At 40.6% G+C, this 16380-nt stretch overlaps 1 protein-coding gene across 5 annotated transcripts in view; it reads right to left on the minus strand.

The window, feature by feature from the left end:
• The window catches only part of RFX3 (regulatory factor X3), a 232094-nt gene that overhangs the window by 79572 nt on the left and 136142 nt on the right, over positions 1-16380 (minus strand). For 4 of the 5 annotated variants that reach the window (XM_043546783.1, XM_037901877.2, XM_037901878.2 and 1 more), the window contains one exon: positions 1881-1978. The exons of the other annotated variant lie outside the window; for it this stretch is intronic. In XM_043546783.1, the coding sequence (XP_043402718.1) occupies positions 1881-1978 (98 nt within the window). The remainder of the gene's footprint in view (positions 1-1880; positions 1979-16380) is intronic. 5 annotated transcript variants of the gene reach the window in all.

A 16380-nucleotide genomic window follows, 5' to 3' on the forward strand; every position in this document is an offset into this window, starting at 1 on the left:
CTGTGCCCACTGGCTCCAAAAGGCTCTCTCTCTCCCCAGGCTGCTAATCTAACTTTGGTGCCTCCCCCCCAAGTCTCTTGTCTCAGTCTTACTGCCCAGTCAATCCCAGTCAGGTTCCCTGGCTCTTCATCCAATCTCTTTCTCCTGGCTGTCTACTGGCTCCCAGACACTCGCTCCTCCAGCTCCAGTAGTCTTGCCCAGCTAGTCCCAGTCTCTGGCTCATTCTGTCCCAGTCTCCCCTGGACCCCAGTCCCAGCCTCCTTGCTCAGCCAGTCCCAGTTTCCCTCTCTCCCACAACCAGCTTGCAGTCCCAGTTTCCACCCCACATGCTCCTTTTCCCAATCTACTCTCACTGCCACCCCTTCTCAGGGCTGGCTTTTCTTCCCTCTGCATTCAAATCAGGCAGCTTCTTCATCCATGCTGCTTGAGCCCAGCAAGACAGTCACTGAGAGCAGAGGAGAAAGAGACTCCTTGCTCTCAGTTCTGGTCCCACACACAGCATACCCTGTAGTAGGCCAGAACAGCAATTGCAGGGGGAGTTCTGTTCAGCCCTGAGTTGCAGCATGCCCACTGTAGACAGAATCTTTGGAAAATGTAGCTACTAAAATCTAAGATGTCTCTACTGAGCATGTCTGAAATGCAATTTTTCAAAGGATTATAACTTGGCCAAATTTTGGCAGATGTTCACTGGAATGGCAAAAGACATATCCCTGAGACAAAGGCTACCTCTGCGAAATTTCAAGTCTGTGCTCCAAAGAATGGGGGCACGAGGGCATTTCGCCAGAAAGATAGCCAGAATTTTTTCAGATGGACAAAACAATGCATAATAACTGAACTGTTCTACTTGAAACTTTTCAGACTAATTTAGCCCAAGGCAGACACCCAACACACAAAATTTCAGCCCAAATGGTTAAAGTTTGGCAAAGTGATAAGAAACTGAAAACAGGGTCTTATAATTGGAAGAGTTGGGCAATCTTAATAAGAGGCAGTGCTACCAGCCTTGCCTAGAATAGGATAGTTGAGTAGTATGTGCAAGAGAGAAGGAAAACAAGCAGCAAGGCAGTATGTGCAGTGGGTCACTGGGAGAAGGCGTAGGAAGAGAGGAAAACCATGTTGTGCTGGAAGTCACTGAAAGAGTTAACTTTGGAAGAGTTGCTACACCTGGAAATAAAGTTGATTCTGCTGTGCCGCTTCTGAATTATCAATAAATAAATCTTTGCTGATACCACACATGCTTCTGTGTGCTCCTTGCTCCTAAATGCACTCACAACACAACACAACACAGATGGAAGAGGAAGATATCTGGAGAAGGGGACCATGTAGCACTAACTGAGACAAGGTTACTCTTATTTCCCTCCTGAAAGGGAAAGAACACATCTCATTAAACACAGTAAAAACACATCACTTCTTTTCCACAAGTAATTGTTGTTGTTGCCACAGGTAGTGCTATTGCAAGTAGGATTATAATTGGAAGGGGACGTGGCCAATAACATGAGTCTTTTTTTATGAAAAAACTTTATTGCAAAGTTAGATAACTCTTTCTATGGCTAGGATTTAAACTTACCCATAAAACTAAAGGTTAAAAAATATGACAGAATACTGTAGATGTAATTGTTATGTAGGTCCAATTAAAACAGTTACAGAAATACACCTGTATTAATTTCAAGGCAAAAGTTCTATCTGAAAATATTTAAACTATGTGAATTCATCTCCTATTTTCCCCCAAGAATTATTTCAAACGACACTACAAGGAACAAGCTTTTAACCACTGACAACTTCTTTCATCCACTTACAAAACTGAAGCCAGTAAGGTGTCATTAGAGATGTGTCTTTAACCACACATCCTGCCAGGTATGGAAATTCCAATTAATAAAACTTACATAGCTCCATTTGTGTAGACCGTGTCACTTCCCTCCACATACTGCACCTGTGCTGGGTAGACATGCTGTACCTGCTGCACGGTCTGCACCTGCTGTACCTGTAAAAACAAACAAAAACAAAAAACCACCAGGCACTTTATGGGACATGGTATTTTGCAAAAAGAATGTCCAGTGCTAACGTGGTTCTAATGGTTACTAAGCAATATGAAATAGTTGGGGCACATGAATGTTCTAACAGTTATTAAACAATAGAGAATGTGACAGCTGTGGGATAAGACTGCAATTACCACATTACAGTACTGACATCTCAGAGCCATACTCTTGGGAGTGCATGTACTCTCAGTGACAAAGTCAGAACCACCTGGAAAACACTCGACTACATATTTACTCCTTCACAACAGAAGCCTCCTGGAACTCACTCCAGTTCCTTTCTATTTAAATCATAATCTACCCTAAAAAGAACTGGGGAAGGTGGATGAGCATTGTGGATCGATGCTGTTCATCTATTCTAAGAATTACATTTTCTAGGTAAGTAAGTTTCCTTTAGCCTTGTCTACCCTGGATTTTTGCTCCAGTGCAGCTATACCGACGTAGCTGAGCTGGTATAAATCCCTAGTATAGATGTGATGCACTGGTGTAAAAACTGGGCTTGCATTAGTGTGATATACCGGAGTTTCTAATTGGGGTAAGCTGCATCACTTTTTAAGTGAATGCTGTGAAACTGGTGTAACTATATCAAAACCCTCAGTATAGATAAAGCCTTTCTCTGAGTATTGAAAGCAGAGTTTCCCCACTTAAACCCACCTTTGCACTCTGCTGCCCCAGGTATCACCTACTTCAGTAGGCACAGAACACAATTCCACCCTATTTCTGGAAGCCAAGTCAAAAAAGTAATGTTGCATAAATTTATGAATTGAACTTCAGATAGCAACCTTCCCTATCTCAGTGACAGAAATATTTCTTAGACATGCTGTTGTCAGGCAGCCTTGGACCTGGTAGAATATGCCTTAAGGCCTCCCAGCACTCCAATACCCCTCTAGCATGGTTCTCATTTCATTCTGTGGCTCATCAGGAATGACTCTTTGAGAACTTCTCAATTAGAACATCTCTATCATCCTGACTACCTCTGCAAAATTCTGACTATAACAGATTTTTTTCTACTCTCTCTTTTCTGGTACTGACTCATTCATTTAGAAAAGAGATTTTGTGACAGATTTATAGAAACTCTTCCCTATATTGACTATAAAGCTTAGATTCTGAGAACAATCCCACACTTTAATACTGCTGCTAAAGTTCGATAGAAAAATGGAGGTTTTTGAAATGATCCTTTTTGAAGGTTAGATTAATTAGTGTTTACCACCAGAAGTTTTGTGAAATATTTCCATTGTGAACTATTTATACAAAGACAATACTGCTCTTGCACAGCCTGTTCTTTTGGAAAGAGTACCTGACCTGTTATTTTTCAAAAAATCTTAATCAAGTGGTAAAGATGATTTCTTAACAGTACGACAGGATACGGCTGCATACGTTTCCTCTCCAACTAATCTTTGGCCTTATAAAAGGGAGACTCAGTAAAGAAGTGAAATCATGAGACCACTATTTAATCCAGAAGCTCTTCTTATTACTTGACTTCAAAGCAGATTTTGTGCATGAAAAGAGGTCATATAAATTATTGCATCACACAAAAATCTTTGTTCAAGAGTAATCAAACCTAGTGATGTTTTCATCCTCCTTGAATTCCTGTGCCCTCTATCTTATCCTAAATTGTAAGCCCAAATCATAATTGCTCTACAAGCACTGGTGGAATCTGATCCAAAGCCCACTGAAGTCTATGAGAGTAATTTCAACAAGCTTTGGGTCAGTCCTGAAAGCACACTTTTCCACCTTCAAATGTGTGTTTTGTTGTGTTTCACACGATAAGTGACAGAAGATTATAATAGTTTTCAAGAATAAAGTCTGTTTTTAAGGATTTTTTTCTCCTGTATCATATAAACAAGCTCTGCAATCTGAGATTTAAGAAGAGAACACAAGTTCCATAGTTTCATCCATATTTTAAATTAAAAAAATGATAGCAGGATAAATAGTCAGGACTTTTTAAAAAAAATTATACATTCTTGAACTCCTACAGCTTGTTTATTAATTCAATATGCTGATGCATAAAAATCCTTGCAGCAGTACAAATAAAAAGCAACTGATAATGCTCCATCCACTCTGCCACCTTGCCAGAGACCATGCTTCAGAGTAAAGGTGGGAGGATGTATGTTGACTTATTTAAAAAAAAAAAACAATGAAACCCTGTTAGGAGTTAAAAATGTTGTAACTAGAAGGTTCCATGGCAGCTGGAAATGACAGTTGAGTGACATCCTGAGTCTGAAAATCAGTTTTTCAGAGTTATAAGCTCACAATGAAGCCTTCAGAAAATAAAAGGTTACTTGCTAGGTCAATATTAGAGACTTGATGCTACTGTAGAAAAACAAACACACACGATCAATATTAGAGACTTGATGCTACTATAGAAACACATACACACACCCCCTGGTAGAACTGCATATATTCTGTATAATTCTTTGAGAAGAAAATTTAAAAGATCAGGTAACTCACAAACAGCTTTTGGTTTTGAAGTTTAAGAAAAACTTCCTTCAAAACTGAATTTAGAGCTGGGTCCAATATATTTTTAGGGAAAAACCACAACTCCCTATAACCCAGATACTAAAATGGTCTCTTTATGGTGACGAGTGAGAAATAATACAGCTAAAAAGCCCTTGTGATGGCCTTTGGTTAGGAAAATTTTGTCTTGAAGAAAACCACTTTAAAGAAGTGTTAAAACTTGTTAAATAACTAAGCTAGATCCTATTTTAAATTATATTTATAAGGAAGTATCTGACTTTTTAAGTTAGAAAAAGTTCATTCACTACCAAAGCCAAATCTGTGTTAAACCTCTTGAGAAAGGGCACATCTTCTTAAGGTTCATTTTCACTGCACGCTTCTTTCAGCTGTGTGTAGAATGCATACCTATCTAGCCCCCTTGTGTGGGTATAAACAGCAGTGTAGCCAGTGAGACACCTATTAGATGGGTGGAGTAAAGACACTCCTGAAGAGTGCGAGTATATATGCAAGTACATATCCTATATACTCACTACTTGCCCAAGCCTGTCTACACAGCTATATTTTGTAGTGTAGTGTCCTGCTGCCTCCCTGCTGCTGGAACCTTGCCCCTCTACAGGAAAAGACTCTCCCAACAGGGAAAGGCTCTGGCAGCTCCCTACTGTTGGAGCCTTCCCCCGCTAAGGAACCTCCCCTCCCCCCCGCAGTCAGAGGCTTTCCTCACCATAGTGAAAGGCTCCAGCAGTAGGGAGCTACTGAAGCTTTTCCCCTCTGCCAGAGCCTTTCACCAACACATGATGTAGTTACAGTGTGGGCACAGTAGGATTTTCATTGTGGCCTGTAGCTATATATATCCTACACACCGCCACCAGTGAGGTGTAGTGCAGACATAGCCTTAGACTGAGTAGGGCATATCTCTCTATTTAGGGATGGGAGGTGAAGGAGAACAGATATCTCCTCAAAGATATAGGGGCCCAATACATTTAGGAGAATTTGGCCTGAGGAAAAACTCATCACCATTTTCAGTGTAAGACTGTAGCACTTTGGAAATTTTTTTTCTGTCCCTTCTTCTGTTTTATATGTCATTTTTGCCTGACAACTTTTATTTAAATGTTTAACAAAAAATTTACAGTGTGGTCTGTTTGCTTGTGAAGTAGAACAGTGATTGGGAGGCTCAGAGAGAGTGTCCACCAGAGGCCCTTTAAATCTCAAACTGTCTGATTGGTCTTCCTGCCTGTGTGACAGCGTAAGAGCAACCAGCTATTAAGGCGTAAGTTACACAAGATACTGAAACATTTATGACATTCTGATGGTGTTCAAGCTCTGAAACTGGTATTATTAGGGATGGGGGAAGCATAGTCAGGGGAACTGTTGGAACTGTCTTGCCAGAAGACAGGAAATAAACTGACTGGCACAGGAAGCAAATGGGGTTAACAAGGACCTACTAGTAGATTTCTTTGACTCTTCTTGTTTGGTTGTTTCCAGCCTGGAGTAACTGGAAGAGGAGAAGGAGTAAGCAATCAGCGTGTCCCCAATAGAATGAGAGGCAGAATGAATGCTTATTTTGATGTAGCTTTTTAGTGATTATTTTTATTATTATTTGCAGAAGAAAACAATACCAAAACAAATTACATGCTTGAGTAAAATATGCTGCCCGAGAGGAACAAATGGAGCACTAATTTATACAGTATGTGGATGCAAATGTTTGTCAACAAAAATAAAGCGAATAAAAATATTCAATTCAAAAACAGAAACCATCTTGAACCACAAAAGTGAAATGTTGCACAACAGGGAACTTTAAATTTCAAATTAAATGTATTTGTATTAAAACCACTAAGAAGGAAACATTAGAAAAATAAATAGGGTAAAATAAACTGGGTGACTGGGCAACAAAATGGCAGATGAAATTCCAGGCTGATAAATGCAAAATAATGCACATTGGGAAACACAATCCATATGAAATGATGGGGTCTAAATTAGCTGTTACCACTCAAGAAAGAGATCTTGCAGCCACTGAGTCTGAAAACATCCACTCAATGTGCAGTGGCAGTCAAAAAAGCTAACAATGTTGGGAATCATTAAGAAAGGGATAGATAATAAGACAGAAAATATATTGCCTCTATATAAATCCATGGTACACCCACATCTTGAATACTGCATGTAGATGTGGTCGTCCCATCTCAGAAAAGATATACTGGAATTGGGAAAGGTTGAGAAAAGGGCAACAAAATTATTAGGGGTATGGAACGGCTGCCGGATGAGGAGAAATTAATAAAACTGGGACTTTTCAGCTTGGAAAAGAGACGACTAAGGGGGGATATGATTGGGATCCATAAAATCATGACTGGTGTGGAGAAAGTAAATAAGGAAGTGTTATTTACTCCTTCTCCTAACTCAAGAACTAGGGGTCACCTAATGAAATTAACAGGCAGCAGGTTTAAAACAAACAAAAGGAAGTATTTTTTCACACAACGTGGAACTCTTTGAGAGAGGAAGTTGTGAAGACCAAGGCTATGACAGGTTTCAAAAAAGAACTAGATAAGTTCATGGAGGATAGATTCATCAGTGGCTATTAGCCAGGAAGGGCAGGGACAGTGCCCCTAGCCTCTGTTTGCCAGAAGCTGGGAATGGGCGACAGGGGATGGATCACTTGATGATTACGTGTTTTGTTCATTCCCTCTGGGGCACCTGGCATTGGCCACTATCGGAAGACAAGGTACTGGGCTATATGGATCTTTGGTCTGACTCGGTATGGCTGCTTTTATGTTCTTATTTATAAACAGTTTAAAAAATATCAACTGCCATGCCTATAAATAATGCTGGATATACATTTTTTCCCCTTCTCAGATTTCAGATTCATTCTTAGTATCTTCATTAGTCTGGATTGCTTTTGGTAGGCATCGCAGAAACAGCACACACTGCGATCAATATTCTTTGTCCATATCAGTTCATGATTACATTTTGCACATGCTAAACATGGTTTTAAGCTAGGTTCCAATTTTGATTAATAGAAGTGTGCATCTCTGTCTCAATGATACATCCTCACAATCCTTTTTGCATGCTATGGCTGTGCTCTGAGATGAATATGAAGATTTGTTCAAATTTTGGTGGATGGATGTTTCTCTCTGGACAGATTACATGATCTATTTTAACTCAGCTCCTCTGATTGCTTGTGCAGTATGAGGCATTAAGCGTAAACTAAGTGGGGGCTAGTGCCAATCCCTTCTATATTTGCTCCCTTATGCTTAACCGTGCACAATAAAATAAAGGGAGGGATATGAGTGGAAAATGGACATGTTTGAGGAAACGTGGACTTAAGCAAATTCCTTAGCATACTTCTGTAGCACTTAGCTACATCCTCTCCTTTTTAGCCTTATTTCTGCTATTAGGCAAGAATAATTTGGTAGCCCACTGCAGCACACATTGTTGCCGGATTGAGTCCAATGTGCTCCCTGTTCTATTCATCATTTTTATCTTGCACTTATATATACACAAAACTTCACATCTCTACTGTGCAGGAACAAGCTCCTTCTCTCTCTCTAAACAGACATTTAATGACTTTTATTCCATGTGGGATCAACTGCATAATTCAATTTTGTGAATCTTTTCAAAGGAGAACCAAATAAATTATTTAAAATTTTTTTTTTAAATTTATTTAAATTATTATTAACCTTCATTTGTAGTGTTTATGTTTACTAGTTCTAAAGGCATCTCTCTGGATCCCTCATTACTATTGAGAGGTGTCCTTCAAAGACCACCTTATACTTTATTTTATCCTTCTCTATAGTACTACTGTTGTTCAAATAAAAAGTTTCCATTACATATTGGAAAACAGAAACTAAAAGTTAAAATTTATTGGAGTCTTAACACTAGGAAAGGGTTATATACAAACAGGAGAAAAATAGAAAAAGAAGATAGAATCCAGACTTGAAAAAAAACCCCATAAATTACTAAGAAAACTCAACATTTACAGGTATGTTAATAAACAAAAACACTAAGTTGTGTATAAGTTAAGGCTGTCCTATATTCAGAGAAACTACCAAACTCAGAGAACTGGTAGATAAGATCCCATGGGAAGCACATTTAAGGGAAAAACGTTCAGGAGAGTTGGCAACTTTTTAGAGAGACATTATTAGGGGCACAAGAGCAAACTATATCAATGCAGAGAAAAGATAGGAAGAATGGTAAGAGACCACCCTGGCTTGCCCAGGTGATCTTCAATGACCTGAAGCTCAAAATAGAGTCATACAAAAAGAGGAAACTAGGTCAAATTAAGAAGGATGAATATAAATGAACAACACAAGCATGTAGGGGCAAAATTAGAAAGGCCAAGGCACATGTCATTAAGCTAGCTAGGGACATGAAGGGTAACAAGAAAACATTTTAAAAATACTTTAGAAGCAAAAGGAAGTCCAAAGACAGAGTAGGACCACTACTCAATGAGGAGGGAAAGAAAATAGCAGAAAACAGAAACAGTTCCTCATGACATTGTCATAAGCAAACTAGGGTCATGTGGTCTAGATGAAATTACTATAAGATGGGTGCACAATTAGTTAAAAGACCGTACTCAAAGAGTAGTTATCAATGGTTTGTTGTCAAATTGGGAGGGCATATCTAGTGGGACCACAAAGGGATCAGTCCTGGGTCCAGTACTATTCAATATTTTCATTAATAACTGAAATAATGGAGTAGAGAGTATGCTAAAAAATCTGCTGATGACACCAAACTGGGAGACCTGCACGCACTTTGGAGGATAGGTTTAAAATTCAAAATGAGCTTGACAAATTAGAGAATTGGTCTGAATTGAACAAGATGGAATTCAATAAAGAAAAACGAAAAGTACTTCACTTAGGAAGGAAAAAATCAAATGCACAACTACAAAATGGGAAAAGAACTGTCTAGGTGGTAGTACTGCTGAAAAGGATCTGGCTCTTGAAGTGGATGACAAATGGAATATGCATCGTCAATGTGATGCAATTGCAAAAAAGGGTAATAAGATTCTGAGGTGTATTAACAGTATTGTATGTAAGACACAGGAAGTAATTGTCCCACTTTACTCAGCATTGGTGAGGCCCCTGCTAGAGTACTATGTCTAATTCTGGGCACCACAATTTAGGAAAGATGTGGACAAATTGGAAAGAGTCCAGAGGAGAGCAACAAAAATGATAAAAGGTTTAGAAAGCCTGACCTATCGGGAAGGTTAAAAAAAACTTTAAGGGCATGTTTAATCTTGAGAAAAGAAGATTGATGTGGGACCTGATAAGAACCTTCAACTATGTTAAGTGTTGTTATAAAGAGGACAGTGATCAGTTGTTCTCCATGTCCACTGAAGGTAGGACAAGAAGTAATGGGCTTAATCTGCAGCAAGGGAGATTTAGGTTAGATATTAGGAAAATCTAACTATAAAGGTAGTTAAACTCTATAATAGGCTTCCAAGGGAGATTGTGGAGTCCCCATCATGGGATGTTTTAGAAACAATTTGGACAAACACTGGTCAGGGATGGTCTAGCTTTACTTGGTCCTCCCACAGTGCAGGGGGCTGGACTTGATGACTTCTCAAGGTCCCTTCCATCCCTACATCTCTTTGATTCTATGAAAAGGCAGCCATGGCCAAAGTGTTAAATGCTTTTTTTGTTTCAGCTTTCACCAAAAAGGTTAGATGACTAACATAGTGAACATCAGTATAAATGGGGTAGGCTCTGAGGCTAAAATAGGTAAAGAACAAGTTGAGAATTACTTAGACAAATTAAATGTCTTCAAGTCAGCAAGGCCTGATGAAATACATCCTAGAATACTTAAGGAACTGGCTGAAAAGAGGTCTGAGTGATTAGCAATTATCTCAGAAAACTGGAGGATGGGAGAGACCGCAGAGGACTGGAAAAGGGAAAATATAGTACCTCTCTACAAAAAGGGGAATAAGAACAACCCAGGGAATTATAGACCAGTCAGCTGAACTTTGATACCCAGAAAGATAATGGAGCAAATAAAAAAATTGATTTGTAAGAAAGATAAGGTGATAAGTAATAATCAACATGGATTTGTCAAGAACAAATCATGTCAAACCAACCTAATATCCTTCTTTGACAGGGTAAGAAGTCTTGTGAATAGGGGAGAAGCAATAGCTGTGATATATCTGTATGTTAGAAAGGCTTTTGACACAGTCAAAAATCGTTGTAAACTCCTCAAATGCAGTTAAAGACCTAGATAGGGCCGACTCGTATCCAAATTTCACAATAAACTGTTTCACTTGTAAATATTAAAAACACGGGATTTTTATATTATTACATATCTCTTGGTAAATGTACTGGGATATACTGGCCCTTTAAGAGTAGATGGGGCCAGAAGACCCCATTTCCAGGAAGCTGAAAGAAAGACCCAGGAAATAGCCTTGAAGAGAAGAAGCAGTCCTGGGGAATTAGTAGATTGATTGGGTGGCAGAGGACAGGACACCATACCTTCAGGAGACTAGGACCAGGAGCACTGTACTGTAGGGTGGGGAAAGGCTCTCTTCTCTTCCAGCCAATTTAGAAAAGCTCTCGAGAGGAGGGAAGCATATAGATAGCCTTCTCACCAGAAGAAGGGAGAAGACAGTAGAAGGAAGCTAGAGCCTGAAGGCTGAGCTCCAGAAAGAAATAGCTTGCAGTGGTAACCCTGTGAAGAACAGATACTGGAAGGAGAAGAGCTCTGTGTGGGTGGCAGAAGAGACAGAAATAACTGTGAACTCTTGGGTTGCATTGCTGAACTTTATTTTTGAGACATTAAGTACCATGTGGAACTGTTTGTGGTCATTAAACCAGCCACAAGTGGAGAATAGTTCTATGCACAAAAGGGGCTGTGTAAAGCTCATAAAGGGCCCAGGAGTGAGAAAGCTGAGGGAGGGCACTGCAGGGGGAGCTCTGGCCATGAGGTAGCACTCAGTAAGTGGAAGCCCTATTACACTATGATTTCAAATTAGGAACAGCTCTCCCAATTGAGTAATCTCAGTTCTTAGCCACAACAAATAGTCACTTTGATCGTTACAAGGGATAAATTCCTGATTATTAATGAAAGTAGCTAAGGGAAAGGGCCTCACCAACAGGAGTTTAGAAAATTTGTTCAAAGCTGTTAAGGTAATCTGGATGAATAGGTGATTTTTTTTATTATTATTTCTGGTGACCTAAATTTCATCTTAAACCAACAATTACTATGAATAGCTATGAACATCTGGGGTTACAGTCTTGTTCAAGTTTTACCTAGTGTTTGGATGGTCTATTGTTAACCCAGTTGATCACATCTTTTAATTGTGACGCATGGTAATAAGCCAATTTTGGGAAAGCTAGTCCACCCCACTTTGTAGGCTTATACAGAACTTTAGAACTCACACTTTGCTTTTATGTATTATATGAATTTTAGCAGCCGTCCGGCCATGTTTTTAACGTCATGATTAAGACCCAGTTGCAGAATCTTATCACTGATAAAGATGTGCAACTCAGAAAAAGTGCAGACTGACTTTTAGAGCCCAGGCTGAACTTGCAGGGCTGGAAGTTAGGAGAAAAAATTGTGTTAAAATGGCAGAAATTTAATATGAAGTTATTGAGAGACAAACATGGGACTCCCACAATGCCATTTTTACAGGTTACTTTTCAGAGAAGAACTGCTCTTCAAGTGCTTTTTGTAGTGAATTGAAATGTTATCTGATTTCAACAACTTTAAATCTTTTTGGAAAATATATTCACAATAACTTTAGTGCAATGAACTTTGTCTTCTTGTCCATCACTAGCCCACTGTTGAAACTATATAAAATAACAACAACAAAGAATTATCAGAAAACAGACCAGTGATTTGGGATTTCTTTTATCACTTATTTTCTATATTAACATTTTAGATAAGGCACATTTATCTAGAATGAAAAGAAATAGCTAAATAATAATGGAATTTCACATTTTAAATTACAATTTTTTAAACCTTTGCTTATTCTTGTTTTTCCTTTGCAAAGTAGAAGGTGCTAAATTGGATTGCTAAGAATTCTAGTGGGAATGTCTGAGAAATATATTAGAAAAGGTCTTGTGCATAAATATCTTACTGGAAGACACATTTTATATTTCAGAGTTTAAATATGCTGTCCTACTAAAAAGAACTGTTACAATAGCTGTGCTGTTTCAGTAAAACTTGAACATTCTCGATGGCACTTGTCTCTAATGAGGTAACTTTTGAAGACTGGGTCCAATCAATTCCATGATTTCCGGGAATATTGTAGGCATCAGTGGGAAGAACCCTATTGATTTTGGTGACAACTGAAAAGGAACAATGGAAAAGTCTAATATGCATACTTAGTGCTGCAGGCAGAGACGCATTCTGACATCAGAGGTAACTCAGCCAAGTTATCACTCCCTCCCCCTCAAGTTTATTTGCATACTTAAGTCAAAACTGTTTTAGTTCATCTAAACAGTGCCAATTTGGTGCACTGGCAAGGGGAGAGATAGAAGTAGGCTTAAGGTTTAAGGTTAGGGTTATTGGAGGAAGTGAATGATGTCAGCACTATGCTGTAAAACTGGTAAAGGTATAGCAACAGAGACTGCATTCCCGCCTCTTCTGCCAGCTCAGCCACAAGCACCAAAATGGGTGACTTTCTAGTATCTATGAAAGCTCAAAATTTAGAATCTACTGTAAATTACCCCTTCAGTTAGGGCAGAGTGCTACCCCAGCTGAAATATATCAGAATTTAACCTATGTGTAAGGGGACTGTTGCCCCCTTACTAACAGTCAGTGGTGGTGTTTTGGTTGGCTAGCTCCCAGTACTAAAAAGGGGAAGGGTCGATGGGAAATCAGGACCCTGAGACTGATAGTCCCCAGGAACAATGGGGAGAGGCCAATGCTCCAGGTGAGCCTGAATGACAGGGTGGGCAGGCTAATCAGGGAGTCAGGAGGCCAGGGAGGTCCCGTCCTCCATGTGAGCTGGAATTGCCTGAGTCAGACAGCATGGGGCCGAGCTAAGGAGAAAGCAAGGGCCCAAGCTGAGCTGGGGAGCAGAGCTGTGCCAGATCCAGAGAGAGCAGACCCTGTCCTGGGAGCAGAGCTACAGCCCCAAAGCCAGAGGCACAGCCCAAAGAGAGCAGACTCGCCCTGGGAAGAAAGCTGCAGCAACCAGAGCCAGAGGGGCCAGAAAAGCAGCCCACAAAGCAGGTCAGTGCTGGGAGCAGAGTTACAGAAGCAGCCTGCAGAGCAGACACCTGTCCTGGGAGCAGAGCTGTAGCAACCAGAGGCAGAAGGGCCAAAGAAGCAGCCCAGGGAGCTGGAGGCAGAGCAGCGGCGCTGAGACAGAGTGGTGGAGCTGGGGCTGGAGCAGTCCGGAGCTGGATGTGGTGAGCAGCTGGAGAGAGCGAGGGGGACCCTGGGCAGCGGGCCCAGCACAGGGAGACACCTCAGCCAAGAGGCTCTGCAGGCCAGGCTTGGATTGTAACCCCAATAGGGCGGGGGCGACACTGGGAAGAAGGTTCCTACCACTTAGAGCCTGAGAGCGTGAGGCCACCACCAGAGCAAGTGTCCAACCCACAGCATCCCTGCAGCACAGCCAGGGCCTGAGAAGAAGGCCTGGGACTTACAAGGAACAGACTGTGAACTGCCCTGAAATTTCCAGAGACACTGTTTGTGATGTTCCCTGCCATAGAGCGGGTTGATGTGTTTCCTTTAACCTTTCTCATTTTCCCTTATTCTTTTTAAAATTAATTGTTGATTAAATAACTTGCATTTGCTTTAACTTGTATGTAATGGTCAGTGGATCAGAGAAGTGCCCAGTGCAGAGAGAGTACCCCAGAGTGGGGACACCCTAGCCCCTGTCCTAGGTGACCACATCAGGGTTGGGGGTCGAGCCCCCCAGGAATCCTGGGCCCAGCCTTGTTGGGGTTACGAGGACTCTGCCAGACAGGAGAGTGGAAGGGGAGTCCTCAAGGGCAGGGAGGCCACTGGGTAAAGGAAGTGGGAGCAAGGACTCAGATCCTTGCACTAGCCCACTTCACCGGGGTAATGCAGAAGCCAGGAAAGTTCCCCACAAGAGCGGGACTATTCCCCCGCTTACATATGCTTCAGAAACCAACTAGTACTTTGGAGCCATCCAATTTTGACTGTGTCTTTGATATTCCTTTAAGAAGGATGATAGAGAACTTGCTGGCTGAACAATACCCCTTGTATCAGGATAGCATGGGATATTTTCAGGGGTGAAAGTAGGCCGGTACGGTGTATTGGTAAGAAGTGGCTGCCGGTACCGGCTCATACATTAAATTAAAGCGCTTTAAGGACCCTCCATGACAGCACTTTAATGTCCCTGCCCCTTTTGCGGCCCTGCTGGTAGGGACCCTACCAGCAGGGCCGCTGATGGGGGGAGGGGAGGGGAGGGGAACGGAGCAGTGATATTAAAGCGCTACTGTGGCCATTCTTCCCCCAATTCCCTGTCAACCTCCCAGTCCTAACTTTTTTGAGAGATGGGGGGCATAAGTGTCTTGGGACAATTCTACCCCACAGCAGACTTAAAAAAAAAAAAAAAAAAAAAAGATAGGTAGAAGTGTTCTGGCTTCTTAGCCTGGCTTTCCAGGAACAGATGTTTATTCTCTCATAGATGAAAAGGGTGGTGGGGTGGAAGGAAAGCTGACAGGAAAGACACTGCTGTTTCCTATCCTGCCTCCTCATTAATGCAGGGTATAGTAGGTGCCTTCCAACTCCCATCTACTATGCTGAATCCTGGGCAGGCTTCCCCCTCCTCCATAATGCATGCAGTTTGGCTGCCTACATCACCTCTCCTGGCTGCCATGAGGGTATCCTATATTTCTGTTGGTGACAACGGGAGTTTTGTCTGACTCAGGAGCCCTGAATAGGACATTTAAAAGAGTCATGTTTATTTTGGCTCCGTGCAAAGAAAGGATATATAATATCTGAGAAAATGACAGATACTAATTTGCTATCTGCTCAATATAAAGGACAGTTTAACACAAATACAGCTCCAGGAAAAGGGCTGTCAGTTTCACCTTTTTATTTAACTATCTCCCTCTCCTTCAGAGAAATAGTATTTCTTCAGCAAAATGTATTCTACGTTTTTCCAAGGACAGCTATCACTACACTATAGAAACAAACACTGAGCAACACAAGCATGAGCTGTCATTTAAGAATGATGTAAATACTAAAGAAATGTAGGAAGAGAATAGTTTGCTAGACAAATGAAATACTGTAATCAGTTTTAATTTAAAAAACCCTAATCTAAAACAGTATCATTCACTACAAAAGAACAATTATTTATATCACCATAAATGTAAATATACAGAAGTTTGTTTACTCAAACATAGCACACGAGATGTATTACTTTATTTTCTAATAAAATTCAAAGATGCATTAGTTTTATTAGAAAATAGCAATTCTCTTTAAAAATCACCATATCATATACATACTTAATGAAGCAAATATAGATTCACTGATGTATCTTTAGCCTAATTGCCACAAAGTGAATATTCTGATTAATTTGTATATATCCAGGATTTCTGAAAATTGTTTCCATTTATCAACACAGAAAAAAAAATCCTTGTATATTTGAATTTATATTTGAAATAAAACTATGTGCAGCAAACTCTCAGTAAAGAGCATCTAGGATAACTCCATAGGGTACATCATCTCCCTGTGTCTGTGCATAGAGGGATATCTGTGTTCATGGATATGCCCATGACAGCCCACACTGTTAATCTCCATCTTTTCCCTCCTGTAGCCAGTACTGCCAACGCCAGACCTTCAAAATTAATGAGACCACCCTGTGAGCTGATGTGCTGGTGCAACAGCACCCTGTTTGGTCAGATGGAGTATTTCACTGAGTTTGCTTGATCTGGCAGGGTGGTCAGTCAGCTCCTCTTGCCTGAGTCTCTATGACATTCCCATTCTG

The sequence above is a fragment of the Chelonia mydas genome, chromosome 5 (genome assembly GCF_015237465.2).
Source record: "Chelonia mydas isolate rCheMyd1 chromosome 5, rCheMyd1.pri.v2, whole genome shotgun sequence".
NCBI classification, from domain to species: domain Eukaryota; kingdom Metazoa; phylum Chordata; order Testudines; family Cheloniidae; genus Chelonia; species Chelonia mydas.